At 46.5% G+C, this 27,373-nt stretch overlaps 1 protein-coding gene across 1 annotated transcript in view; it reads left to right on the plus strand.

Annotated features, from left to right (window-relative positions):
* Positions 1-27,373, plus strand: part of ACAP3 (ArfGAP with coiled-coil, ankyrin repeat and PH domains 3) — a 100,525-nt gene that overhangs the window by 35,773 nt on the left and 37,379 nt on the right. The window contains exons 2-6 of the mRNA XM_075027253.1: positions 5,744-5,801; positions 9,573-9,692; positions 10,205-10,258; positions 22,677-22,735; positions 25,861-26,044. Of these exons, the coding sequence (XP_074883354.1) occupies positions 5,744-5,801; positions 9,573-9,692; positions 10,205-10,258; positions 22,677-22,735; positions 25,861-26,044 (475 nt within the window). The remainder of the gene's footprint in view (positions 1-5,743; positions 5,802-9,572; positions 9,693-10,204; positions 10,259-22,676; positions 22,736-25,860; positions 26,045-27,373) is intronic.

A 27,373-nucleotide genomic window follows, 5' to 3' on the forward strand; every position in this document is an offset into this window, starting at 1 on the left:
GGGATGGGCTTAGGCATGTTGTACCCTTGAAGGATGGGAAATCAGGTGTTAAAGAATCTGGTATAATCTCTTTCCCCAAGCTTTCTACCTCTTTGGAGCAAAGGTGCTGGGCCTGTCCTGGCTGTATGAAACAGGCCCTGTCAGGAAGGATCTCGGTTAACACTGCTTTAGCTCATTACGAGCTTGTTTGCAATGTACTGGAATAGCACAGATCATAATGGAGTTTGCTGGTATTCATGTACATCATTCTAGGGAGGGACAGTGGTGGGTTTGTGAGCAGGGGAGTCAGCACCGGTTACTTCTAGATTTTGCTCACTGGTTTCTTCCTTGACATGGCAGGCCCTGCAGTGAGTTCATTTGGTCAGGGAGGAGGAGAAGGGGGGGAAGAGGAGGGAACTTGAGCTGCTTCTGGTTTTGCACGCTGCTGCTCTGCCCCAACCTGCTCCCAGCCCTTAGAGAACTTACATTGCTTTCTGAGAAGCAGAGGGCCAGAGCTGCAGAAAGAAAAATCCCTGGCCAACAAGACCAGGTGTATGGGAAAAGACACTGCAGGATAGGAGTTAGGCACTTGATTGAGGACCGAGGTACTTTTATCTTCCACATACAGCTTATCCAAGATGAACGCATGGCTGCACTACCCCTAACCACGTCTCGGCCTCATAATTCATCTCGCCAAGGACTTCATTCAGATATAGAAGCACCATGTAACTGAAAAGGATGGATAAATGTTCACCCGTGCTTCCTGTAATGAAGCTGGAACTCCATTATAGTCCTGGAACTGAGTAGGTCCCCGAGATCACTGTCCTTGAAATCAAACACTTGGAACCATTTATATGAAGTCCGCACACTAAATATAAAGCTCAGATTTCATGCTTTCATAGCCATAGTCAGTTGTATTCATACCTGAGCGGATACCAGAACCAAAATGTCTTCCTCCTCCACACAGAGTCCAAATATATCAACTCCTTTTCTTAGATTATGATAACAATGGGGAGTAAATTATAGATGCTCTCTCCACCTTCTGGCAGGAAATACACCGCTAGACTGCCTTGCTACACTAGCCTCTAGTTGATGTCTGCAGATTAAACAATGGCTGCTGTTGCTTTCCTGAAAAGAAAAGCATCCCCAGAAATCCCAGCTCTCTTTTTTTTTAGCTGGTTATTATGTCCAGCTATCAGAACCATGAAGAAACCAAGTGGAAAAATTGAATCTGGCAGTAAGAGTGCAATGCATGAAGGCACACGACTTCCAAACTCAGAGAACAAAAATAGCAGCAAGAGAAAAAATTTGCCTGAAAGAAGCTCTTTAATTATTCCATTTCTTTCAAACGCTTTGCCCCCAGCACAGCCAGGCTGCCATTTGTATAGGGCAGCCATATGTGTTGCAGTAAAGCTTGAGGACTGAATTATTAGAGAGAAACAAGCTTCTTTTTTGGCTGTGTTTTCAAAGAGCTGGTAGCAGATCGATTGTGGCCAGAGCCCTGGGCACAAGGGAGTCTGTACTTTCATAATGAGTCACCAGGACTTAATTTTCAGTCTGGCTGATGTGAGGGTGAAGGAGTTTAGATTGCTGCTTGGACTCTAGAGGCTGCTCCCAGAGGGCTGCTCAAGGAAGAGGTTGGAAGAAGTGTTGGAGGAAAGCAAGGAAAGGACTACCCAGCACTTACTTTTTCAGTCTGCTGGAGAAAGTTCCTGGGCTGTTGTTGCTATGGCACAGAGGACTGAAATCTTCATGATGGCACTTTCTGCTGCTGCTACAGAAAGGCAAAGTCATCTAGCTGTGCTGACACTTCAGTAACCAGCAGCCTGGTGAATCTGTGTTTCAGGACACTGACAGAACACCCAGTCTTCTGGAAGCCACCCATTCCCTTCTGTGATGTCTAAGTCTTTACGTCTTTCTCCAACACTTGCAAGTTGACACTTTTGAAGCTTATGAGGAACACTGAGAATATTGCAAAGCTTTGAAATACTCTTGTGGGTGCTGAAGATGGCCATGCTGACACCTGAGTTTTCTCTAATTAGGGAGCAGATATTTGGTTATATGTTTTTCTGGAATTAAGTCAATAGCAATTGTATGAAACATCCCTGTTGGCTGAGATGTTGTTCAAAGGAACACTGCAGCAGGACTGAAAAGTAAAGAAATTCCTAAACACTAATAACCAATCAAATGTAATTTGCAAGCCAAAGAAAAGACGACTGTTAAATACACCTACTAAAACAACCTTTCCTGAACTGTCAAAGGGGCTTTACAGTAAGATCTTTAATTTTATTTTTGGGGTAAGTCCCTTGCTGCCCAGTGGCATGGGTACCAGTTGTACGCAGAACAATCAGGAAGAAGAGAGTGATGCTAGGTCAGGTGAGCACTGCAACACAGTAAGGGAATAAAAAATGACATTTCTGTTGTGCTGAAGCAGAGACCCTCATTCTCTAATGGCATCAATCTGTTGTCTGACCCTTCTGTTAGTTTGGTTTTGGTTGTATGGCTTGAGTGAGCAGACAGGAGAATGGGAAGTGCAATGGATCTTTCTCTAGTAGGTGCTTGGCTAGTAGGACCTAAGCCACCATCTATCAGTAGCATTGCAGCTTCACATTATAGGAGTCCCTGAGTCACACCAGAGCTTGGAAAGACAGTGGCGGCAATGCTGTGGGCTGGACATGGATCTGTGTTAGTAATTTTCTGTAATGTCCTTATTGCGTTTCCTTCTTTTCCAAGTGCCTGTGGCAGGACAGAAAGGTATTTATAGAAAGCAAAGGCTGGCATTACAGTGTCCTCCTAAGACAGAGCTTGCTCTTAAAAAACAAAAGTGCAAAAAAAGAAATAGATGCACTATACTTGGTGTTTCTGCTGTTATCATAGGAAATTATACTTGCTTGTAAACCCGCAGTGACCAGTTCCCTCCCTTTGCAAAAGGGAAACTGAGAGCCCTGCAACTGCAGCAAAGTCAGGCCTTGAGACTGTGCACAAAAGTATTCCTTGCTGGGGAGTTGTTTCAATGAATTCCTACACAAATATGACCTACACACAAAGATTTGCTCCCGCCATGGTGGGTGCAGATTTAGTCTCTAGCTATCTGCAGTTCTGAGGAATTGCTGATGAAAAAGGCCATTTTGAACATGCATAGTTTCTTGCTGTCCTGCCTGCTCTGTCCTGGGATTTTGCCAGCTTCCTTACAGATACAGGAGAAGGCCAGGGATCAAGTACAATCCTGAGCAGCCATGCTATATTACTGCAACTTCAGAGAGCCTAGGGCTTGCTCGGGGTGGCTGTAGATGGAGGGTGTCTGTGCAATCTGTGTCTGAGGTTCTGGCCTCACCATCTTTTACATTGGGTGTCATGGCAGGGAAAAGGCTGTCTAGTTATCAAGGGCCTAGGAAGAGAGAAGTGATGTGTGGGGCGAGGGAAGGTGTAACAAATATGCTTCATTTAAAGTGCTGGGCAGGTAGCAAACTTTTTGTAAGTACGTATTTCTCCTTGCGTGGCAGGAAGTAGAGGAGCCAGTCGTAGGCAATAGCTGTATTTTCTTGCATCTGGTATTTTTGAATAAAAGCAGATTCCAGGCTGTCTTCTATGATATATAATGGTGATTAATAACCTAGCCTGCTTCCTCTGGATTTGATGTCATGTTTATGTTAAGACGTAGGAAGTATTGTTTGCTGAGATGACATCAAGAGCTCTTGGATGAAGGGAGTAGAGACACATCCTTTCCTCACACAGCATTGGCAGGGTTTTGGTGCTTCTTGCTGCTCACAGAGCTGAAGAACATCGCAGCTCGTTTAGGAACAACAGACCTACCCCTTTTTCTCCTTCAGACTCACTTGTTAAAAGAAACCAGATGAGGAAAGGGCAGCAGTGGAGTCACAAGTGGCCTGTAAATGGCCAGCATCCCCCTTCTGCCCTCCCTGGCTGGGAGCAGCATGGTCAAACCACAGGCTAGAAGGAATTTTTAATGGAAAGGGACATTGATGGAGGAGATATTCCTCTGCTTGTAAGTAATATCATCTGGGAACAAGAGAGCAGTGGAAGGGGAGAGCAGGAGTCTCTGAAGGAAGGTTACAGCTGTTACATCACAGTTCTTGGTTATGCAGCCAATTTAGCTTCAGCAAGACAGTTATTAGACCCACAGTCTTTGAGGCCAATACTGTGTGAGGACAGACTCTCTCCTTTTTGCTCCACCCAGATTACATAGGACTGTAGCAAATGTTGGCTGTCTCATAGCTTACAGATGGGGACTGCACTCACCCATGTAAGGTACTATGAATATTTCCCATTGAAAAATGCTTAGAATAGATGGCACTGAGTGTGCTGTGCTACTTTGGTTATGTGTAATCTTTGTAAGGTACATACAAGTACCATGCTGTTGGCCTGAACCCTTCCTCAGCTTGGCAGAAATTTAGATTTAGACCCAGCTTTGTGACCTTTTGGGCTTTCTTCTTAAATTTATCCTTCTTTCTCTTAGAAGCATGTCCCTTACTGAAGACAGTCACTATCTTCACCATTCACTAATTCACTGAAGACACCAAGAGCCTCAGAGGCACAGAGTTACTACATACTCTAATGGTTCCTTCAGCACTTTTGCTGTTCCCTTTGGTTTGTGGGTGTCCTATCCTTTTGCTGCGATAGCAGTATTAATTCATGTGGCTCTAAGTCATATCTCTCCCCTACTGTTCTTCAGCTGGCACATGTTCAGTGCTGGATTTTTTTATAGCCTGACTAATATTTCAGGAAACAACCTTTTAAATTACAAGCCCACAAACTTAAGAAGCTCCTTGCAGTGAAATTTGGATTGCATATCTTTGGTGCATAAGGGCGGTGTGAGGCTTACCACATTTCCAGGTGTGTGGTTAAAGAAACAACTGTCCAAGTATAAACATCATATAGCAGTGAACAGCTCTGCAAGGGAACACTCCCAGGTTTACAGTGCTTACTGTTGGACTCTGGCCTCAAAAAAGTCATTTCACACCACATGCCTCAGCCTGGGAATGCCTCTTGCAAATGGCTGATGTCATGTTAATATTTCACTTTGTGAAGGAGGTCTGGTGACCTTTGCAGCTGGATTCTAATAGCCTCCTACTGTCACATCTGTCCAGTGACGTGGAAAGAAAACAGATCCGATAATCGCGGAGCAGATTTATCTGTATGCAAGTAAAGCCCCACCTGTGTGGAAGAGACTTATGGTCTTCAATGACAAAAGGACCAAGATGTGTTTCTGCTTGAGTGATGGTTCCTAAGGTTCAAAGGACATAATTCGCCACGTGGCTGCACTTCAGACACTGTTGTAGCTTAGAAAATGGGTTTTGGTGGTACCGAAGCAAGCGATTTGTGCCTAATGTGAATGGATGCCTAAGGTGCAACAGTGGTTATTTCTGTGTCACTTAGCATTACTACCAATTAACAACATTGCCTGCAGAATCAGAACAAGGCCACTAAATGAGTTCGCTGTGTATGACTACTACAGTGCACCTGACTTTATCCATGACACTGACAGAAGATAGCATAATCTCCATCTCTTTTCCCAGTCCAGTGGAATTCATTCCTGATGAGGTGTGACCATTCTCCCAAGTAAGTACCGAGTTTACAGAGCAGCAGGAAACTCCAAAGTGGGAAGTGTGAATCCCTCCTCCTGTCCACCACCAGCACACATACCTTAGTCCCTCTGATCTTTACTCATCTAGGACTTCCTGGCTTCTTTCCCAACCATCATAAGCAATCAATTAATTATTTCTTTTTGCTGTTGTCATTGCAGGGCAACCATTGATGAAGTGGAAACAGATGTGGTGGAGATAGAGGCAAAGCTTGACAAGGTAAGATGGGGCAGCTTAGCGCATTGGTTTGAAGAGGGACTGATGAGTTCCTGCTTAGGAATATGGCCCCACCAGTCTCCTCTAAAAAGTGAGCCCATCTCAGGCTGTCAGGAAACTAATGTATAATACACTGGGCTTGTCAACAGGACCATGTCTCCCTCTACTGACAGGTACCTGTCAAGGCTCCTTTGTGACTGCAAAAGGAGTTAGGACAAGAGGTCCAGATGGGCTCCTAATGCTGAACGATGGCCTTCTTGTTCTGGTCCTGGATCTCAGGGGACTGACACTGCTTCTCCTGCTGTGGCAAGTTATTTTGGTGCTGTCTGTTTCCCCTCTCCACCATCTTGCTTGTGATACTAAGCTGTGTGGGGTTGGAGCTATTAAACGTCCATCACACAGCATGGCCACCACTGTGTCAGCTCAGGGATGTAAGGAGACACAGGTAGACAAGGGGCCGGATTCAGACTGATGGTGGTGGTTGCTATCTGATGTTCAGCCAGGCTGTGCATCGCAGCTGTAATCTGACACTGGAACTATTCTCTCAGGGACCAGTTTGGCTATTTTGCATTTATACTGGTGATTCTTTACATACAGTTGGTACTTTAGATCTAAGTCAGAGGCTTTGTGATGGAAGGTGGCTTTTCCACTCCCACTCCTCCTTGTCTGAGACATCAGCCAAGTTGTTTCTGAACGAGAACAGAGAGAAATGAAGAAGAGGAGCCAGAAGAGCTGTCGGCTTTTTATCTGTGAGATTTCCCAAAGCTAGCAAGGGATAAAACTCCTGCATCTGATGGAGAAATGGGCTTTGTTGAAGTCACAAGCCCTAGGCAAAGCTGTGTCCTATAAAACCCGTTTACTAATCAAGCTGCTTGAAACGGTTATCTGCACAAGCTAACTAGTCTCACTGGTGGAAGCTGCAAAGGGGTTTAGGTTATCTGTTTTCCTCTAAGCTGAGGCTTTAAAGACAAAGCATGGGGTGAAACTTGCTCTGATTCTAGCACTACTGCTGTCAGTGCCCCCTGTAGTTAGATGACTGTGTGCGAAGAACAATCCTAGAGCAAGGAGGGTGGGCTGGAAGTACAAGAGCTGTTCAGGGCTCTCAGCTTTTTATTGTTCAGTGCTTTGTTGCAAATTGATTTCAGCTCCTTTGGGTGAGGACTGCATTAAAACAATAGTCTCATGCAATTTTGGTCTTCCCCTGACAGCACTTATGGGGTGCTATTCTGGTAATGCAAAATGGGTGGACATTTCATTCTGTTTGCATGCATCATTTCCCCGTCTGCTGCAGAAATGTCTGGTCGTGCAAAGTGCTGGCTCAGTCACTGTTAGCAACAGGCTTATCAGACCTGGGTCCAGGGCAAATGAGGCTGGAGCTTGCATCTGAAGAGCCACTGAAGTTCAAATTAGTTTCTCTGAGGGTGACTTTGGACAAGATTCAATCACCCCCATTCCTAATAAATCATCCTTGGATGGCCCAGCTCCTCTCCTGTGTACTGACTGGGTGGATGCCCAGGGCAGCCTTTCTAGGGCTTGGTGTAAATGTTGTTCAGTGGTACCCAAATAGCTGGCGTGACTACTTCTTAAAGAGCAGCAAGCTGGCAAGGACCGACTCTGTTTCTCTGCCTTTTACTGTGCCCCTGAGCACTTAGTTTATAAATGATTAGTCTTTTAACACCTGTTTAAAATGGAGGTAAAGGGCAGTGTAAATGATTCATCCAAGGGGACACCAGAGATTTGGGCTCGATTGCTGTTTCAAAGAGATGTCCTTCATTCTGTCCTGTGGTCCATCTGCAAAGCCATCATTGCTCCCCTTGGGAGCGTGCTTGTGCTGAATGGCCTTCAGCTACTAGTAACACAGCCTCAGCCGCAGTGTTTGCACAGAGGTATGCTAGAAACCGCCACGTTGCAGAATGGGCTGGATTTCCTTTCCAGAGGATCTGTCCAAACCCCTAGTGTACGTCTGGGCTCCAGATGTGACAGGAACTGCATCTGTTTGCTTTTCTTCTCTGGGCTTGGATGGGCTAGTATAAGTCTGCTAGCATCCAATGCTGTTCTGACAAATTGCATGGACAGGAGAGGATGTGAGTGTGAAAGAGTGAAGACTGTATATACTATGTATACACAGATATAACATGTGTGACTATATATATATTTATATGTTCAGATATACTCAGCTATATTTTTACAGAACTGCAGAAAGAGGCAAGCAAGCTTGTTCTGCAATGCGTGCGTATAGATTAGACCCCAAAGCCTTGTGGCTACATATATAGAACAAGCACCAAGCCCCAAAACAGCATGCCATGCTTCAGTGGGGCTTTGTCGTCCAGCCAAACTTGAGAGCTGTTCGTTCCCAGCTTGTAGGTGAGGCTGGTTGACAGGGAAAGATTTCTAAAGTCATTTTTCATTAGTAAGATTAATATCTCTAAAAAGCTCCTGGATTTTGAGAATGGAAAACTTCAGTTCCAACTATTGTTCGTTATCAGTAGATGAAGTTTTTCACTTAGTTAAAAAGCCTAGAACAGTGATGATTTAAAAACAAACGAACAAACAAAAAATTAAAAAAATTTTGCTCAGTGGTCAGCCGTCTCTATTGCAAATTTCTTGGGCCTTTTGTTTATGGATTTATCTTAAGTTGTTTAACGTAACCTTTTACAAGGAGCTTTGGCTGAAAGGAGATAGGCTAATGGCCAGGAATTCTAGCTAAGCTAATGCTCCAGTCTTTACAGCTAGTTCCAGGCATGCTAAGACAGTTTGCTGAGGCTAGGAAGTCTGGGAATGTTCCCTGCAGCTGTTATATTATCAAAAGTTAATAAAGGCTGTCTGGAGATGTATGCCTGCATTGCAGCAAACTAATTCCAAAGTGAGGAAGCCACCCCATTTTGCTGCAAGTTCCAGGTAACTTCGCTGGTAGCTTCACTATAACAAGGCTGGTGATGAGAATTGGAGCGTGTGTAGCTTGCTTAAAGTTGTTAATGTTTCTCTGAACAAAGCTCCTTCCAGGTCCATCAGAAAGACTGTACTAAGTCACTGGCAGTCCAGAGATATAAGCTGTAATCCCCCACGATGAACCAGCAAAGTTTCCTTGAGCTGCAGAATTGTGGAAATTGATTCATAGTTATCTACAATCTTGATGGTGTGAGGGAACATAGATTTTCACTGGCTGCACACAGCAGACATGGCTTAAGCAGTCCTGGTCAGTTGGTTTAAGGAAAGCATGATACAAAAACATAAGGCTGCTGAATGCTGGCTCCCCTTCATTCCAAGGTAAGAGCAAGACAAGTCTCCACAAGTATTCAGAACAGCCAGCTGGGCTCAGAGACTCGACAATCCCAAAGAGCAGCATACTCCCAGCAGGGAGATTCTAGACAGCGTATCACTTCCACCCGGCACCAAGGCGTCTTACCTCTCCCCAGTCAATCTGTGTGATCAGGTTCCTTTTACTGCGGTCCTGATGCCTCAGGATAGAATGAAGAGTAGAAACCCACTGGAAAAAATGGGTTGCCCTGATTGATTTGTGCTCAGGGGATAGCCTAGAACTGTTAAGTGACAAGTGAAATGTTGACAGCATGACATACCCTGAGAAGTGTGATTTGCATCCCTGTTTCTCTCACATGCAGTAAGGCTTGCTAGTGGAGCCGCACCAAGAATGTGAACGGCATCCTGTTCTAAAGGTCTTGGGCTGTGGTGTTGGTGCAGATTAAAACCAGCCTGGTTGCAGTTCAGTTGGATGTGATCAGCTGCCTATCCACTCACACCTCTCTCCTTGTGCAGCTGGTAAAGCTATGCAGTGGGATGATTGAAGCAGGCAAAGCCTACCTCACCACGAACAAGCACTTTGTCAGTGGAGTCCGGGACTTGTCGCAGCAGTGCAAGAAGGATGAAATGATTTCGGTAAGTCATCCTGTGGGATGGAGCATGGGACACAGTGAGGACTGGGGAGCGTTAAGCTTCCTGGTGCTGTGAATGGACCATATGTCCAAAACCCTTACACTGTTTAAGTAGCAATTTAGTGTGAGGTTTTCTTTTTGGAGGAGTGTAGAGACCATCTGATAATGCAATGCTGAAAGGTCAGAGTGAGATTCATTGTCTGCAGGGAGAACTGGACTTTTAAGAAGCCACAGTTCTGACAAGGTTGTTTGAATCTAGGTCAGTAAGCGTCAGTTATTTAGGAAATGCGGGTAACCAGCCTACACAAGTGACAACTGACACGTTGATTTCTGCACTAAAGTGGAAAGGACAGGGAGTCTATGGCTTCGATGTCAGACATTTTCAAAACGCTTTCTTGCCAAATGGCAGAGTGGCTCTTCAATGGCTTAATGAGAGCCTCTGTCAGCCGTTGAACCCCTGGGAATGAAGGGCAGCTGCTTCTATTCACTGCCAGTTTTCTTTACCTTTTTTTGCAGGAGTGCCTCGACAAATTTGGAGACAGTCTGCAGGAAATGATTAACTACCACATGGTAAGATGACGTTTCCTCTTGTCTTTTTGTGTGCTGATGGCAACCTCTTTCTCAAGGCACTGATTAATGCTCTCCTGTGTTTGGCTTACTTGACACTGCACAAAGGTGGGGTCCATGAAGGAAGTGTTTTTCAGGTTCCAGTCCCTGCACACTGCATAGCCAAGAGAGCAGCAAAGGGCTGGGAGTTAATGTTGCCTCTTGCAACAATATTGAATTGGATGAGCTGTGAGTCTGTGTACTCAAGATGATCAGTCCTGATGCATCATGTATGCTAGGAAATGGGATTTCCACAGGCTTGCAGAGGAGGTACCACTTAGTGAAAGGCTATGTACTGTTGCACGGGTGCCTTTTGGCTCATTTCAGATCAGAGATGTACAACAAATATGTAGAATGGTGATGTTAGAGACCCCTTTGTCAAAGGAAGAGGAGGGTTCGCAGAGGTCCCGCACACCAGATGCCTTGTGCTTCTTTTAGGATAGCACAGGATTTTGTAGTGAGGACGGACAGGGTCCTGGGGAGCTCTGACAACTCAGGACTCTGGCTGTTAACAGCTTGTATGTATAACCTTGTTGCTGCAGATTTGGAATACACTCTGAAGCTTGGCGTTCAAATTTGTGACATTAGGACACCGGCAAGGCTGTGAATGGATCAAACCAAAAGGACTGCATTGTTCAGTTACTGCTGGGAGCAGACTCAGTGAATTATGGGCAGCTCTGTGTTTAAGGATAACACAGGACATACTAATGCTACACTGAGATGAAAGGAGGGAAATGCTTGGACAATTGCTATTCTCCTGAGCTGACTGTATCTCACTAGCAGAGCCCAAGGAGTTAGAATCTGCCCTTTCTCCATCCCAAACATCCAGCATTGTAAACCACATAGAAGAGGAAGGTGCTTCATGCTTAGTGGCTTCATGCCAGACCCACAATTTTAAGTCTGTAACTCAGTAGGAGCTTAAAGCACAAGTGCTTTGAAGTGAGGGAAACTTCAGGATGTCAGCACTGGACTGACCCACTTTTATACCACGATGCCCCTGTCAAAGTACATTAGGCACGATGCTTGCTTTTGGGATGCAAGTTAACCACATGCAGCTGGAGAAGAAGCTGCATCAAGTCCATTTAATTATTTCATGAATCAGATGGGAAGACTGTTTCCTAGTAAAAAATGACAGGGAAAGAGGTACTGCACATGCAGCTCTCCTAGGTCTGTTAGTCAAACAGCTGTACAGCAGTGTTGTTGGTGGGGAGACAGTAAATAAACCAGTGTGAGCATCAGAGAAAAGGTATATTTGTGTCAAAGCAGAGAAGGTCAACCCTGATTTTCTGATGCTGCTCAAATTCCATCTGAAAACTTAAGGCCTTTCTGCCAAGGAGCATATGTACCCCTGAGAAGCTACCCCTTCATTCCAGGGATCACATCACAGCTGCACTGATAGAGGCTGGGCTGAGCAGTGCGTGCAGCCCAGCCATGAGGAAGCAGTCCCAGCCAGAAACCTCTGGATGCAGAATGCTGTCTGCAAGCTCTGCTACGCCAGCTGTGCAGCTTCCCCTGGATCCCCGGTCTCTGCCAAAAGTGGCACTTCTGGGATTGCTGTTGCCTTAGCCAACTAATAAGCAGAAGGACCCTTCCCAGAGCTGTCAAATCCCCAGCTGATGTGGTGTAACCCTTCCCATGCACCCCACCCTCTTCAGCAGGGCTGAGCTCCCTGCTACGTGTAGCTCAGGGGTTGTAAAAGGCTGTATTTCCCTACCACCAGCTGCATGCACAAGGGGAAACGTGCTTAAATCCCCCCCCCCCCATCCTTTGGAGAGCACCCTCCTCCCTTGGTGCACAGCAGTGTGAATCCTTCTCCAGGAAATGGCTTTGGAATGACTGCTGCATCTTGAGCCCTCTCCGACCGGCTGTTCAATTAGCTAAGTTATTTTTAGTGCCTTCTGCCGTCTCCTTTGTGTGTGCCTGTACGTGTGTGTGTATGTGTATCTTGGCTCATCCATGTCTGAGGATCTCAGCTATGAAACAGTTGTCAGTGCTTACTCTAGGAATGTGGCCAGGACAGTATGTACAACTGGAACAAGTTAAAAAGAAGGGAAAATATCCCCAAAAAATCAGTTGGAAAAGCTTGTTCTATAATTTTATTGCTAGAGCACGGGGCGCGGAGATGTCCTGATTCTAGTTCAGCAAAATCCAAGCATAAAACCCGCTTGGAAGTAAATATGAACACACTGAGCTCCAGAGCATTCCCACCTTCCTTTTAATGCACAAGGAGGAAAAAACATCAAAGCAGCCTTGGAGGACAGATGACAAAAGAGAGAGTTGAGTTCACAAGAGCTGGAGTCAGTGTCCTTTGCCTTTTTTTTTGCTCTTAGCCACAGGCATTTGGGCATAGTGTCTGTGGAGGATTTCAACCACAGTCAACGGGCTGCTTAGCAAACAGTGCAGGGAGCAATTCTGCGTTGTCCCTTCCCCATTCAGATCTCTTGCTGCGTGCTTTGGCTTGGTGAGAGAAAGCGAAGCAACCAAATTGGAAAGCTGTTTGACCCTTGCGGAACCAAGTGCAGCAGTGCAGAAAGCACTCACACCTTATGGGTTAGTTCCCAGTTAGGAGGCTGGCTTCCCTCAGGAGTTGCTTTAGTCTAAGCAGTTTCATGACCTCTTCCAGCCAGGACAGACCAGCCGTACCAGAGAGAGAGGCAGTCCTGCCACCCCTCTTGCCTTCTTTCCATTTTTAACTTTTTCCAGCACCCTTGTCATCCCTCCCTAGTGCTGGCTCAGGGGGTCACACAGCTGCAGAGGGCACTGGTCTGCGTCCAAACTAGCCAGGTTTTTAGCTAGTTAAAGCCATTTCACAATGCAACCACACAAACAAAGCAAACTCTTGACTGCAGTGCTAGTTTATGCTGGCTGAAAGGTTCATGAAGCTATGGTCCAAGGCTTCCCTGAACTGTGCTCTAGAGGTGACTGCATCTCCCCATTAAGTATTTAAAAAGTTTGGGCTCCTGGCTTTGGCTGGTCATGTTGACTGCCTAAGGTGGCTTGCTGGGGCAGCTGTTTTACTGGGGATGACTTTGTACGGGAGACAGGAAAGGTTAGATGGCCCAGACAAACTGATAGAGGTGATGATGACTAAGAGGTCAGTGGAGAATGGCACTGCCCTAGCAGCCCCACAGAGAGGACGTGTTTCTGTAACATGCCAACTGCTTAGCTGGGAGGCTGATTTTCCTTGCCTCTCTAGGGAAAATGGCCTTCCAATGTCTTGGGCAATTGGCTTCCTAGGCTCTTCTGTTCAGAAATGTATGCTTAGTGGCTTGAAAACAAGCTTCCTACTGATGTTACAATGCTGACCTCTTCAGGCATCACTGCAGCTGCAGATGTCGGTAGCAGCACCAGCAGAAAAGGCAAAGGTCCTGCTGGCTGCCATGTCACCTCGGAGTCAGATTCAAGGCAGGATGCTGTGCATGTGTTTGTCTTGGTGGCTGTACTGTGTCTGGATGAATGTTCCATTTTGCTTTAGGAGGCTGTCATTTCCCTCTCCTAACAATCGCGGCAGCGTGTAGGTCCACTGAATTCCTGTGCTCACCTTTTCTAACAGCATTTCAGTGGTTTGATTCTCAGTTGTACTAATGCTACATTAGACATCTAAGGGATAAGGATCCCCAGCCTCAGGCATCCTAGACACAAAATTTCAGTTCATGCAGGAGGAAAACACCTGATGAGAAATGACTGTGACTCCTCTCCATATTCCAAAAGCAAAATGCTCCACCTTTCCCTATTGACTCTAGGAGTCCTACAGTTGTCAGTTGTGCTACAAATTTAAAAGCATCAGCTCTTACCTCCAGTACTTGTAAAAGTACAGTGTTTAGGATAATTGGCTCTTTACTGAACACAGGCAGGGCAGAGGTACAGGGTCTCAGAAGTATTTAGTTCTCCGAGTACCACTGGACTTGGTGAAACTGAGGCACTTGGACACCTTTGCAGTGTTAGCTTGCACTTCCTACCCCCAACTGAAATGAAATCTTACTCCTGAAAAATTCCTTGTATCTGAGATCCTGAGGGAGTGAGGGCTCTTCCCCTCACTGTGTAAACACTTAAATATCCCAGAGCACTTCCCTCTAATAAATGTTACGGTCTGTCTCTTTATTTGTACTGTTCTGTTCTATCGCTCCCCTACCTGCCAGGAGCCTTTGCCTCAACACAGAATGAGCTGATATTCTGGAGGAACTCCCCTGCCCATTCTCTGGCAAGTGCAGTCTTTGCAGCGTGGGGCACAGCTCAACTGTCTGAAGGATGCTGTATCACATTGCCTCATCAGGCGAGCTTCCATGCACTGCTTAGAGGTGCATGATCCATGACATGGAACAAGTTTCCAGCTACCTCTGTGAGACCTCTGAGCAGCGGGTAACAGACAGGGATCCCAGAGCCTTGCAACAACCTTCCTGCACAGCTCGCCAGAGCGAACCATCTCCTTTCACAGGCGCCTGAGTGGCATGAACTGGAATTTTGCTCGAGGGCCTGAAGTCTCCCCTGCGACCCCTCCTCCTCACTGCATACCACACTGGAATGAATAAATTTTGACTGTGCCTTGCCAAGCTCTTCTGTACTGGAAACGCTCCTTGCTTGTCTGCAGATAGATGCTGTGCTGTCAGCTCCAAAACCTGTGTGTGTGTTTGCCTCTTTCCTTCCTCCTTATGACCCTCCCTAAAACACAGAAGGGAGATTGAAAGGCATAGCAATCTGCCAGACCATTATATATGAGAAAACAATCTTTCCCTCTTTTTACAGAATCTGATGAATGTAAGTACATGAGTGTAACAAGGCTTCCCCACAGGTAAAGGAGCATAAAGTTGCCATCAGTTCTAGAGTGGTAGCTGATAATTAGGGGCTATTGGATTTACACTATGATGCTAGGCAATGGTGTTTGGAATTACAGCAGTGCAGAAGCTCACATTTTTTTTTCACCCCGTTGCCAAAGACTGTTAAACCCTAGACTTGAAGTGGATTTTGTTACCCCAGAATTCTGATTAGGTCGGAGTTCCCTGCCCTGCGTTTAATTGCAGTTCTTTCTAGTGCAGTCACGTACCTAATCAGCACTTGTGAAGGCAGGGTAGTCCTCTCTGTAGACTTTTATAGCAGACATAACTTGCTGTGCTCCATGCCAGCATCTTGGTGCTGACTAGCTGTCCAGATTAAGAAATGTACAATTTACAGATAGTTCAAAGCTGTCAGCATCCACTTCCAAGGAACTAAGGAAGGTGAGGCTCTGGGTTATACAAGAGCAGGAGGCAGTGAATGTGGGGATGCAATAATCCCTGGCTCTGTCAAAGAATGGGAGGCAGTTTTCCCACCAGCTTATTGCCCTACACGTGCCTTGGAGGGAAGTACCAGGATCTGCAGCACAACCTTGTCACATTTACACATCAAGGCTCTTACCCATGCAGTTCCCTCTCTCTATGTGATCAGAAAGATAAGAAAAGTGAAAGTGCTGTTCTGATAGGATTACTCTGGATAAGCCCCTTAAGTGCATCTTCAGCAGCACCAGGTATTTTCCAGTCAGAAGATGTAACATTAACATTGCCCTCATCAGTACTACTCCAGACAGCGCTGTGTGGAGCTTCATTAAGTCCTAAGCTTTCCTGTCTGCCATAAATCAGTGTAGCTACATCACAGGAATCCTCCAGCAGGAGCAGTAGCAGCTTGCAGGGGAGATTTAGCTATGCTGAGCGAGCCAGGAAGCATTTCCTGCTGACAAGAAGAAAAGCCACCCAAGCTGGGATGAGTCAGTGAGGCAGATGGCAGATGTCCTGGGTGGAGGGTAGTGGTGGAGTTCAGGGGGAGGGAGGAAAGAAGTGAGAGTGGAGAGTGCATCCAAGCTGCCTATTCTCCGCAGGGTTGGGTGGACCACCTGCACTTTCTGACAGCACTTGGGAAGGGTCCAGGTGCATCAAGATACCACAGTAAAGGGATATCATTTGTGGATGCAGAATTACCATCTGACAGGGGAGATGCTTTCTGTCATCATAGGGCTTCACAGTTTTTGCCGTTGTGTCCTAGTGCAATGACAGTATACTAGTCCAAAAGCATTTAGTGAGCTGCTGCCCTTGAAGTTTGATACCAGTCTAGCAGTTACCGTGAGCTCAGTGCCGCATTCAGAGTTTCAGAAGAACTAGGTTTTTGTCAGTTTCTAGAATATCTTAGGATGTCTGCTTTATAGTTACGGGAGAGAATCAGCTTCATTAATATGTAAGGGGCAGGAACAACTGTCCTTTGACCTATGCACAAACTGGAGCTCTTGAGCATTTTGTGAGAGACTCAACTTCAGCTTTGTTCAGAAGTTAGGCTTAGTCTCTGTTGGCATCTGACGTGTAACAGAAGTAGTGTTGTCGGCTTGTTTTCCAGAGCACAAAGCCTCAAGTGAGCTGTGTTAGAAAAGCATCACAGATGGAACGCTGTTCATGGGTGGCATTTATCTGGTGGGCTATTGCTCAAGAGATGTAGGACCAAATCATATAGCCAGACAGGAATAAAAGTCATTTAAGCATCTCCTGCCAAACAAAGGATGCTTGAATTCTGCCTGGCCCTCCTGCCCCTTAGGTTACTATATTCAGCTGCTAGAAGCTGCAATGAAAGAGAAGTAAACTGTAGGAATATGAAAATGGGGAAAAAATGTACAGTATGTTGTCATTGTTGAGTTTTATTTTGTTATTTGAGCAGCTGCAGTGGTATTTACATGCTTTTTCCAAAGCTCTATCAGGCACACCCTAACCTTAGCTTGGATAGAACATGCCGTAGAACAAGTAAGCACCCAGGTCTCGGAAAAACTCTTTGCAACTCTGCAGCAGGACAGGTAGTTGAAGAGGAGGAGGTGGAGAGGCCAGGACAGACTGCCAAAGCCTCTGCAGTCCTAACAGTGCCATGTTTGATCAGCACAAGGGGCTTATCGGCAGAATGGACCATCTTTGGAGAGCAGGGTGCCTGACAGGACATCTGACATAAAGATTATGGATGACCCCCTTCTGCAGGCTGGCGGGGGGTTCACTTTTGTTCCCCAGCAGATGCTCAGAGATGGCTGGCAGAACCACATCTGGGCAGGCCCATACCTGGCCAGCCAGCCGGGCTGTAGCTGCCTCCCTTCTCTCAGAGACACACTGCACTGCTCCCACTTTGGGAGATTGCTGGTGGGAGAGGATTCCTGAGACTGGATAAAAGGATCAGGGTCTGATTCCCAGGCCACCAGACAACCAACCCTCATTTAAATGCAAGATAAACCAGTCCTCAGACTGTTTCTGTGGACATCAGTGGGAACGAGACCTCCAGACCGGCCATGAGGGAAATAAGCGCAGAGATGTGAGTCATCCAGGTCATGACTGCTGTGGCTGGGGTGGTGAACTGTCAGAGCTGGAGAAGGGAGAGCTGCCTTTGTCCGTATGTCAGGCAGCTGCAGAGGAAGCTCCACACCCTCCGTCTCCTCAGCTGGGGCCAGTTGTTGCAGGAGAATGGCTGATTCACTTCGTGATCTTGATCTCATCTCAGGCTATGGCTCTCAGTGCACTAGTAGACCTTAATGGCCCTGACCAGCTTCACCTGGGGCCTCCACCCACACCCTTGGCCCCTGGGCCCAGGCACTCCATTTAAGTTGCACCCAGGGCCTTTAGTCTTGGTTTGAGCTGTGCTGTAGGAGCACACGTCTCCAGCTCAGCTACGGCCATACCCAGCTATGGACCCTGGTGATCCCGACTTAACAGACTGATTTTTCTAGCTTGATGCTGGACCTGCCTGAAGATCTCTGGACCTGACTGTGATATGTGGACTGACTTCCCAGCTTGGACTTGGACCTCCTTCATCATTACAAACTTACCTGATGATATTGGCTCTAGGTTGAATCTGACCACCATCTCTGAACCTGCCCTGCTTTCTTGGTGTGGTGGGATGGAGCCTTGGCTGGTGAGGCCCCTGCGTTACCAGCTGCATTATCCCCTCTCAGCTCCTGGTCCGATGGCCGCTGCTGCTCCCTGACAAATTCCCACCGCAAATGCTGTTGCCTACCTTTAATCTCTTCTCAAGCACTATTCCCATGTGCAGCTGTGATGTCCTACTTCTGAACTTCACGCATGTAAGTGCTGAGAGAAGCAGTTCACAGCCAGGCAATCCTACTTCTTTTTAGCTTCTGCTTTGCTTTGGAGTCTGATGGTGTCTCCTCTTCTCCTGTAAGCTCAGCAGGGAGTCATGTGGGAGTGCTGTAGCAATGGTATCCCTTTGGATCTCTGATGTCTTGTATCTTGATTTTAGGCTTGCATTTCCAGGAATGACATCCTGGGCCACTGAACTTGCTTTCATTTTTTGGGGGCATGAAATTCCTAAGCCCCGTGTCAAACACAGGTTTGGGTTTATCCCATTGCCTTGGAAGCCCTTGCTGGGGAAGTGAAAAGTAGGATCTAGCCTTTTGCTGTTGTTAGGTGAGAGCTGTGTTAACTCCCTTCTTTCATGCTGACCCTCCTCGGGCGCAGATGTGTGTGAGTAATAGGCTGGACTTCTCATGTCTTGGTGGAAGCTATGAGAGAGGGTGGGGTGATATTTGGTCTGGAAAATCTTAAAGCAAATTATTTGTTCCAAATATGTCTGGGAAAGGAGAAAAAGCCAAGGGATGATTTTATATATGAAACTCTAGCTCTTACAACTCTATTTATTTTGTGTTGACAATTGAATGGAGGATCCACTTGAAAATATTCCCCTGGTGATCTTGTGTGGCAAAATTAATGAAGAAGCAATAAAAGTAATGCTGGTATCATAGGATGCCTCTCAGCAGAGATGCTGCTGGCAGGAAAGGCATATTCATTACCTGGTGTTGCCTCACAAACCACTTGGCAATCCCTGCCCCAGACTTCCACTGTATGAATTGTTGCAGACTGGAAGGAAGGGCACCATTACAGTGGTGTGGAGCTCAGTGCATGAATAACAGGAGCAGAGGAGAGGAGTATTGACAGAGCAGGAGATGGAGATACATATATATATATATATATGGCCTGTCTTCCTCATTTGTGCAGTTTTCCTGTTCTGATACAGATACACTTAAACTAAAATTCCATATAGAAATGTCCCTGTACCACAGGCATAGGAATACTGCTTATGTGATCACCATGAGTTCAATTCCCTCTCAGTAAACAGCTTCAGTAAGGAGCAGTTTTATGAGCTATGATTTTTAGACCTGGACTGAATTGTTAGTTAATCCTTCTTCCTAGGCAGTCTGAGAACAAGCCCATGCTGTGGCAGAAGAGCATTGTGCATAGGCCTGGAAGCGTCCTGCTGGGAGAGTGCTTCCCTGTTACAGGCAGAGACCTTCTGTAAATGCTTCACTTGCGCTGTTCAAAGCATCTGTCCTTTTTCCAGCCAGCCACTGGTGTGCAGAGCCTTTCTGCCTACCACAGAAGGGCAAGGGCTGTACCCTACTTCAGGGTGATCTGTCTGGCCTGGGACCTTGCTCTGTTTGTTCTGTGTACTAAGCACTCAGCAGATTTTTGCTTGCTTCTTTCAATGCGGTACCCTAGGGCACCAGCTAGGACCTGTTTTTCCAGGCAGGAATGGTAAGGTGGCTGTAGGTGCCCTGTGCTAGCACTGCCTAGTGTGGTATCTGCTTGTCATCACACAACAGGGAACAGCCTGCATTTCTGTGAAGCCTTCAGTCACACTGGTTCCTATACATATCATAGATTTGTGTAGCCTGGATTTGCTATTGATCAAGCTGAAGAAGCCCCATTCCTTAGCTGTGTGGTTTGATTTTTATGTACCTTGGAATCCATTCTTCCCTGGAATGTCCCAGGGTACTTGTCTGCAGTTCTGAGTACGACATAATATTGTCCTTTCCTTTCCCTGATCCGAAGCAAATGTGTCATCCTGGCAGAAACCAATGATGGAAACTTTCCAGCTGTAGGTGCAGGTGGGAACCAGATGGCTTTCTTGCTGCTTGCCTATCCCTGCTTGGTATCGTGCGTGGAGGGAAGCATTGTCAGTGCCCAAACATCACTTGGGGAAGCTGCTGCATGGGAAAAGTGGCAGGCCAATGCCTCTTGGAGTGCTGCTGGAGAGAGCAAATGGATGCCAAGAGCAGTAAATAATTTACATTGGTAAAAACACAAAGCTGGGTGGTCTTGGGGTTTTCTTTTCCCCCCTTGCTTTGCATCTGTTCATATTTAGAGGCTGTTCATACTCAGCTAGTCCTGGCATGTTTCTTGCTTTGTCCTTGGCTGCAGCAATACACGTAATGAATGTGTTTCAGGCTCTGCAGCCAATGCTGCTGCTTCTACACAGAGTGCTTTGCATTCTCTTTGGAGTAGTACACCTGTGTAGTGTCAAAAGCATGACTTACTTATCTTGTAGTGGGAGATGTTAGATAGGGGGGACATCTGTGTGAGTCTGTTGGCACTGGAAGGAAGCATCAGGAATGAACCGGAGTGTTTTTGCTAGTAGATTACTACAGGGCATGAGAAGGTTAAAGCTTGTGACCACCTCAGAGTGTGTATTGCTTGTCAGATCTCTGCAATGCTTGCCAAGATCTTAGTGTCATGGACCGAGTGCTGCTTGGGCTGGGAATGCAGACCATGCTCCAGTTTTGTTCTTGTATGTCACTATCCTCAATTTTTAATTGGCAATTAATTAAATAATCTTCCCCAAGTCAAGTCTGTTTTGCCTGTGATGGTAACTGGTGAGTGATCTCCCTGTACTTATCTCAAACCATGAACTTTTTCATCTTATTTTCTCCCCTTGTCTTGCTGAGGAGGGGTTGTGAGAGAGTGGCTTGGTGGGCACCTGGCAGCCAGACAAGGTTAACCCACCACCTCCTCACAAAAAGCTGCTGCTTTAGGCAATGCCAGCTCTTTTGCACTGTAAATGGTCTGATATAAGATGACTGTTCCCACCTCTTGGAAAAAGCCAGGAGACCCAGAGGTGCTCGCCACTTCTGGGTCTTACCTGAACTGTGTAGTGAAGCAGAGAAGGTGGCCAGAAAAGGAAAGGAGAGATGGTGGGTGGGCTGTCAAGGGAAGCTGCCCAAAAACCTCCCACTGGAAGTCCAAGCTTGGCACAAAGAGTAGGGGAAAAAAGCAAACTGGAAAAAGCTGTTTTAATCCCAAGGGCTTCGTACAGTCTGCTTTTTGAGAGAAGGTGCCTTGATGAAGTCCTGTGTCAGCCTCACTCTCCGTGGTTGAGAACAGTCCCTCACACTCTGTGGGCTCAGGCAGACTGCCCTGAGTGGGCTTTGGTTGCTTCAGGAGAGAAAGGCCAAATGGTGGATTGGGAAATGCTGCTCCTGGTGACTGCATCCTCAGGAAGACAGACACAGTTACCATTGTGTGTTCCAGGACCTCTCTAGGTTAAATTGGCTGCTCAGGACACAGTGTTAGGTTGGAGCAAATGAGCCAGGGTTACTCATGCCAAATGGCTGTAGTGATGCCAGACCCCAGCACTGTGATGTTTCAGGGTATCATTAAGTTTTGGGCCAGTGCCCAGGCCTTGTGTTCCTGATGGTGGAATGAAATGGGCTCCCTGTCCATTCTTTGTGGCCCACTCTTGCTAGCTGCAACGTGGCCAGTGGCTTTTCTCTGTAACCCCAGGACGACGTGTACTTCCTGCTGCAGTTGCTATGTGGTCTGGGAGCCTCTGCCCATCTGGTCCCAATTAGCCCAAATGCTGTGTCATCCCAATGCCTGTCTGAAATATGGAGTTATTTGTAATCATGCCTGTCAGATGGGTGGGAGGGAGCTGAGTGGACACCACTGTTTGGCATCTAACAGAGGGTAGGGAGAGAACATCTCTTAAAGGAAGATGGGGAGGGCTGGAGATGAGATGGGCAGAGGGTGTGAAGTAATGGGCTTGGGACCATTTTTTTGTGAGGGACAGACAGGTGAATAAAACTTAAGACTTGTAGGATCTAAGTCTCTATACTGTATGCTTGGACCTCTCGCCCATGTTCATCAGCTTGTGGCTGGCTGCGATGTACCTTCAGTGATTGTTCCCATCTCCTTCCCTAGAGTGGTGTAGTGTTGAGGTGACAGTGCCCTCCTCTGGCAAAATGAGAAATTCAAGGCTCGGGAGAGGCAGTTCAAAGTGGGGACTATGAAGGCAACTGCTCCTACAAACACTCCTCTTATGAAGGTATATGTTGGTGGCACATGTCTCTTTGGGATATTCAGAGCCCTGGCACAGGCTGTGGAACCTGCAGTGCAGGAATTCTGCACTTGTAGGGAGTGCTTCAGCTACAGAAAAAAGTTATCCATTATGACAGCCATCAAGTAATGGACACCACTAAGCCCTGGAGTAATGCCGAGTCCGTCACATTGAAGGTCCTAGAGAGCATTCATGGATTTTCTGACTCCTCACTGCTTCCATGTTGGAAAATACTTTATATTCTTTTTCCTCTCTTTTCTTTCAGATCCTGTTTGACCAGGCTCAGAGGTCAGTCCGGCAGCAGCTGCACAATTTTGTGAAAGAGTGAGTACTTGTCTTATCAGTTTGGTCTTCAGCTTCTTGAACTTCCATTGCACCTGTCCTCTGTGCACTGGAAACAGAACTGCAACCTCCACACAACTACTGAAGGCTCTGCTTGGAGCAGAAGAGACACTGAAGGACAGAGGAAAGGATTTGGTTTGTGTGACGGCTGTTGCTGTCACCTTGCTACACTGTCATTTGGTTGCTCTGTGTCAACCAGATGTCTTCGTCCTGTTCCCAGCTCATAGTCAAAGCTAGACATGAGGCATACTTCCAGATCAGAGCATCATCCTGAAGTCTGGTAAAGTTCATCTGCAGAGCCCATCTTTGCTGCTTCTCGCTGATCCTCCAAGTCAAACGCATCCCAGAGTTCAGATCCCTGCAGAGCAGGGCTGGGTCTGCATCTTATGTTATCTTATATTCAATGCAGAGTTTCCTTAGTGGTTTAAACCAGTGCGTGCTTGCAGCAGGAAGGAACTTTGCTGCCAAATGACTTTGGGGTCCAGCAGAATCATTGTGTTCTTAGCTCCCTACGCAGCACACTTAGTCACTCAAAATTACAGCAGCCCTGCTCTTCCTGGAGTAACCTGAGTGTCTGCCTGGAAGATGGCAGACAAGAGGGTCCTTCTTGGTGTGGAGGGAGCAGTTAATCATCGCTGTGCCTTCAGCTTGGAGCCTGACCACTGGTTCAGAGTTCTTTGCTAATGGAAATCAAGTTTACAATGCCTTGCTGTAAGCAATGCAGAATATTGCATATTAAGCATGTTAACTTGCACATGGCAGACCTGAGGTGCAGAAGAGCTGGGCCCAGAAAGTTAATTGCATGGGGACAGTCTGTACCTTTGATCAAGGCTCTGGGCAGGCTGTCCCTGCCATTGCTGCATTAACATGTTTCCTCTGAGAGCCTCTTTTTCCCCAGGGCAGGTACCTGGTGCAGCATGGGATCCCATGTCAGCTGAATATAGGTCAGAGAGGCAACTGAGGCCTTCAGCTAAGTAGGAGCTGGTTGCCATAGGAACTGGTAATTGACTGAATCCCTCAGCAGCTGTGTGGTTTGATGGAGGGAGGGGGTCCCTAGCTGACCCCCCCATTCCTCATCCCCATCTTCTTGCCTAGCACTCACCCTACCCCCACTTTGTCTATAATCATTTCTCTGATGAGCTCAGATAATCTGCTTAAAGCTGGCAGTTGGAAGGGTGAATTTCACCTTCAGTTTGGGTCTGTCATCCTTTCAGCATCTTTGCAACTTACTCTTCTTTTGCACTTGTACTGCTCAACCTCTGCACTTGCAGGCCGTGGTGGTGCTTTGATCTTTGCATTGCTCCTGCCCTTGGTTGGAAAATAATTTCTACATTTGGGACCATTTTGAATAATCCACCTAAGGCCAATCTGCAACTTCCTGGCTGACGATGGGAACAAAGGAACAATGGAAACTGTGCCCTTGCGTGGTGATTCATATATATCTGAGAGGGCAATATTTAGTCTCTAACCTGCCCTCCCTGTCCCCAAGCCCTGAAGGTCTTTGCCTGGTTTATTTGTGGTACGCACAGCTTGCCCTGCCCATGCTGTCAGTAGCCAAATGCTCTGTGACTGCCTTAGCATCTTACCAAGCCACAGATGTTGCTGAGTAGGAGGGTTTTATTACCTAAGTCTTGAGGCTGCAGTCATGCTGCTGCAGTCTGGCTTAGAGCTAGCTGAGAATTTCCAGCAGTATCACATGCCTCCAAACTCCTGCTCCTTTCCACTGGGGATATGCACAGATGAGGGAGCCATTCGCTCCAAAGCTGGATCAAAAGCTTTGTAAAATCTCCACAGCCTTTGCTGCAAGTGACCCAAAAATGCAAGAAGTGACCCTGTTATTTTCCTGTGAATGGAGCTAGATGGCCATGTAACTCAGCAGCCCTGAGCACTGAGGGCAGTGTGAAGAAGCAACAACCACCAGAACAGTAATCCAATCACCTCTGTTTTCATTTATCCTTGCTGTACCTGCCCATGGTAGATTCTCTTGGCCAGAGGCTGATCCAGACATAAGTATATGCAACTTCAAACAATTTTGCCACGGGGCAGAGTTCAGTATTTACTGTCTGACTGTCATGTTCAACTGAGGTTCTTCATCTTCCCTAGGGCAAAGAATAAGTGGATGCTACTTATTTACTAACAGTTTTTAACTACTTTAAGTTATGACAATTTATAATTGAGGGAAACAGAGCTCTCCTGGACAGAAAATAAGTGTTTGTGTTACAGCTGCTCTAAGTCAGTATTGCTGCTTTCAACTCCTGAGAAGCCAGGGCTACTTGTAAGAGCTGATCTTCAGGAATTGCTGTCTTCACTTCTTTGTGGTCATGCAGCTCAGATCAAGTCCTGCCTGAATGGTACCTGCTAGTTAATTAAAAAAAACCCAGCCAAACTAACTCAAAAAAAACCTGCCTGTTGCTATGTCTTTATAGCCTCCCACCTGCCCCTGCAAAGCAAACCCCTGATCCCATGTGAGGTCTCTAGGCATAAATAAAACTGAAAGTTCATATTATGGATCATGTATTTCTGAATGCAACTGTTAATAAATGTGCCTATTATAAAAGGGGGAAAGAATAGTCGAACATCTGGATTTTACTGTCAGACAAGACAGAATCAGCTAGAGATGTGTATGAACGGCCTGACTCCCCTAGTTGAATGTCCTGTCCTGAGTTTGAAAAGTAGCTGATTTTACTCTTTTCACAAAGTGAAATATGAAGCATGTGTTTTCACAGGTAGGTTTTGAAATGGTCTGCTCACCACTTTTTCTGAGGATTATTGTGGACTATCTTTAGAGCTGTATGCCATCTGGCCTGGCTTTCTGGACGTTGTCCTTGGAGAATTTCGTTAAGGCTTTGAAAGCAGTATGTAAGGTCCAATATCTTTCCTTGCCAACTGTCTCTAAAGAAAGTGTGTCTAGAGCTTAATCTGGAGTCAGTCCACCTGGACATGGTGGAGCTTGGTGGGGTGCGTTAGGTTCCTAATAGCATCTGGAGCAGGATCTCTGAGTGATGGTGGTGTACCTGGTTGCACCTCTCCCCACTCTGCTGGTATTAGCACTATTCTGGCTGCTTTGCAACAATGATTCTCACCACCTCATCTTCTTTGGGTTCCAGTGATGTCCGGAAGTTCAAGGAAACCAAGAAGCAGTTTGACAAGGTGCGAGAGGACATGGAGATTTCGCTGGTGAAGAATGCCCAGGCACCTCGGCACAAGCCCCACGAAGTGGAGGAGGCAACAGGCACCTTGACCATAACCAGAAAGTGTTTCCGGCATCTGGCCCTAGACTACGTGTTGCAGGTTGGTATCTGTGCCACCAGCTCTGACTGGATTTTCCAGTACAGAACAAGACATCACAGGCAAATTGCTAAATAATCTACTGTAGGGAATGAAGAAGTTGAGGGATGAGAAGGGGCAGGTGGGGTCTTACAGTTGGGTTCAAAAGGGTACTGAATTACTAAGCCATTGGATGTTTTGCCCTCTGCTGGCTGAGGCAGTGAGTCCTTAGAACTGGTGTGTGATGGAGCATGAAACCACCAAGGTTTGCTCTAGTTCCAGGCCCTGGTTTAGTTGAACCACTATGAACCCATGTATGGCTTAGCAAAGCCCTGTACTGCAGTAGGTCCCAGGGTTTTTTGAGCTGCTTTTTGGCATAATCCAGCCTGTCTATAGAAAAGAGTAGGCTGTGCTGGTATGAGAGGACCTTCACTGGTGGGGCTATGACTTCTGTAGCTGATCACATCCGCTTGAAACAGTCACAGGATGTCAGTATAAGTGGTGTAAGAGAGGGGAGGCTCTTCCCCAAATCCTTAGCTGCTTTGATCTTTAACTCTCCAGAGAGTCTGGCAAAGCAATGTCATGAAACTACTGAAAGCGAGGGACTGAACACAACACTATCAAGTGTTCTCTTGCAAATCATTGTCTGCTCCTACATGTAGAACATGGTCTTAAGGGTAAATGGCTGGATCTGTGTACACATGTAATCATCCATGTGTGTGTACCTGTGTTCAAGCTGGAAACTCCAGATGGATGTGTGTGCATGTGCGAATATGCATCTGGGTGGATGTATGTGGGTACGTATATGTATGTGCACAGTGCATGCCTGCATATGTTGCAACAGTCACCATTCCAGTTGAATACAATGCAAAAAAGTTTTTGGAGTTATGCAGCACTGGAACAGGGAGCCAAAGAGATTCACAGTCAATGGCATCAGGCTCTGAGCAACTTCGTCTAACTTTGAAGTCAGTCTTGCTTTGCCCAGGCAATTGGACAGATAATGTCGGGAGGTCCCTTCCAACCTGTATTATGTTATGAGTCTGTGTGGGAATGTGTGCTTACCTATGTTTATGCTTTCGTGTGGCACTGACATCACTCTTCATGTCTGAGACATGTTCTCCTTCCTAGAAATGCTACAGTGTACCTGAGAAGGGAAGTCTTAATCATTTTTTTTCAGTAAGAGAAATTAAACATACTGCCTTAGACTGAATTTCTCTTCCCAGTGGGAGATTTCCTGCAGGAGCACTCACTTACTGCACCCAGAATGGTCAAGGATTTTTCTCTGAATCATTCATAGGCTTCATGTCAGGTCTCCCCTTTCAGGCAGTGGGTGTATTAAGCAGACAAATTCAG

This window comes from Buteo buteo, chromosome 5 (genome assembly GCF_964188355.1).
Source record: "Buteo buteo chromosome 5, bButBut1.hap1.1, whole genome shotgun sequence".
In the NCBI taxonomy this organism is placed as follows: Eukaryota; Metazoa; Chordata; class Aves; order Accipitriformes; family Accipitridae; genus Buteo; species Buteo buteo.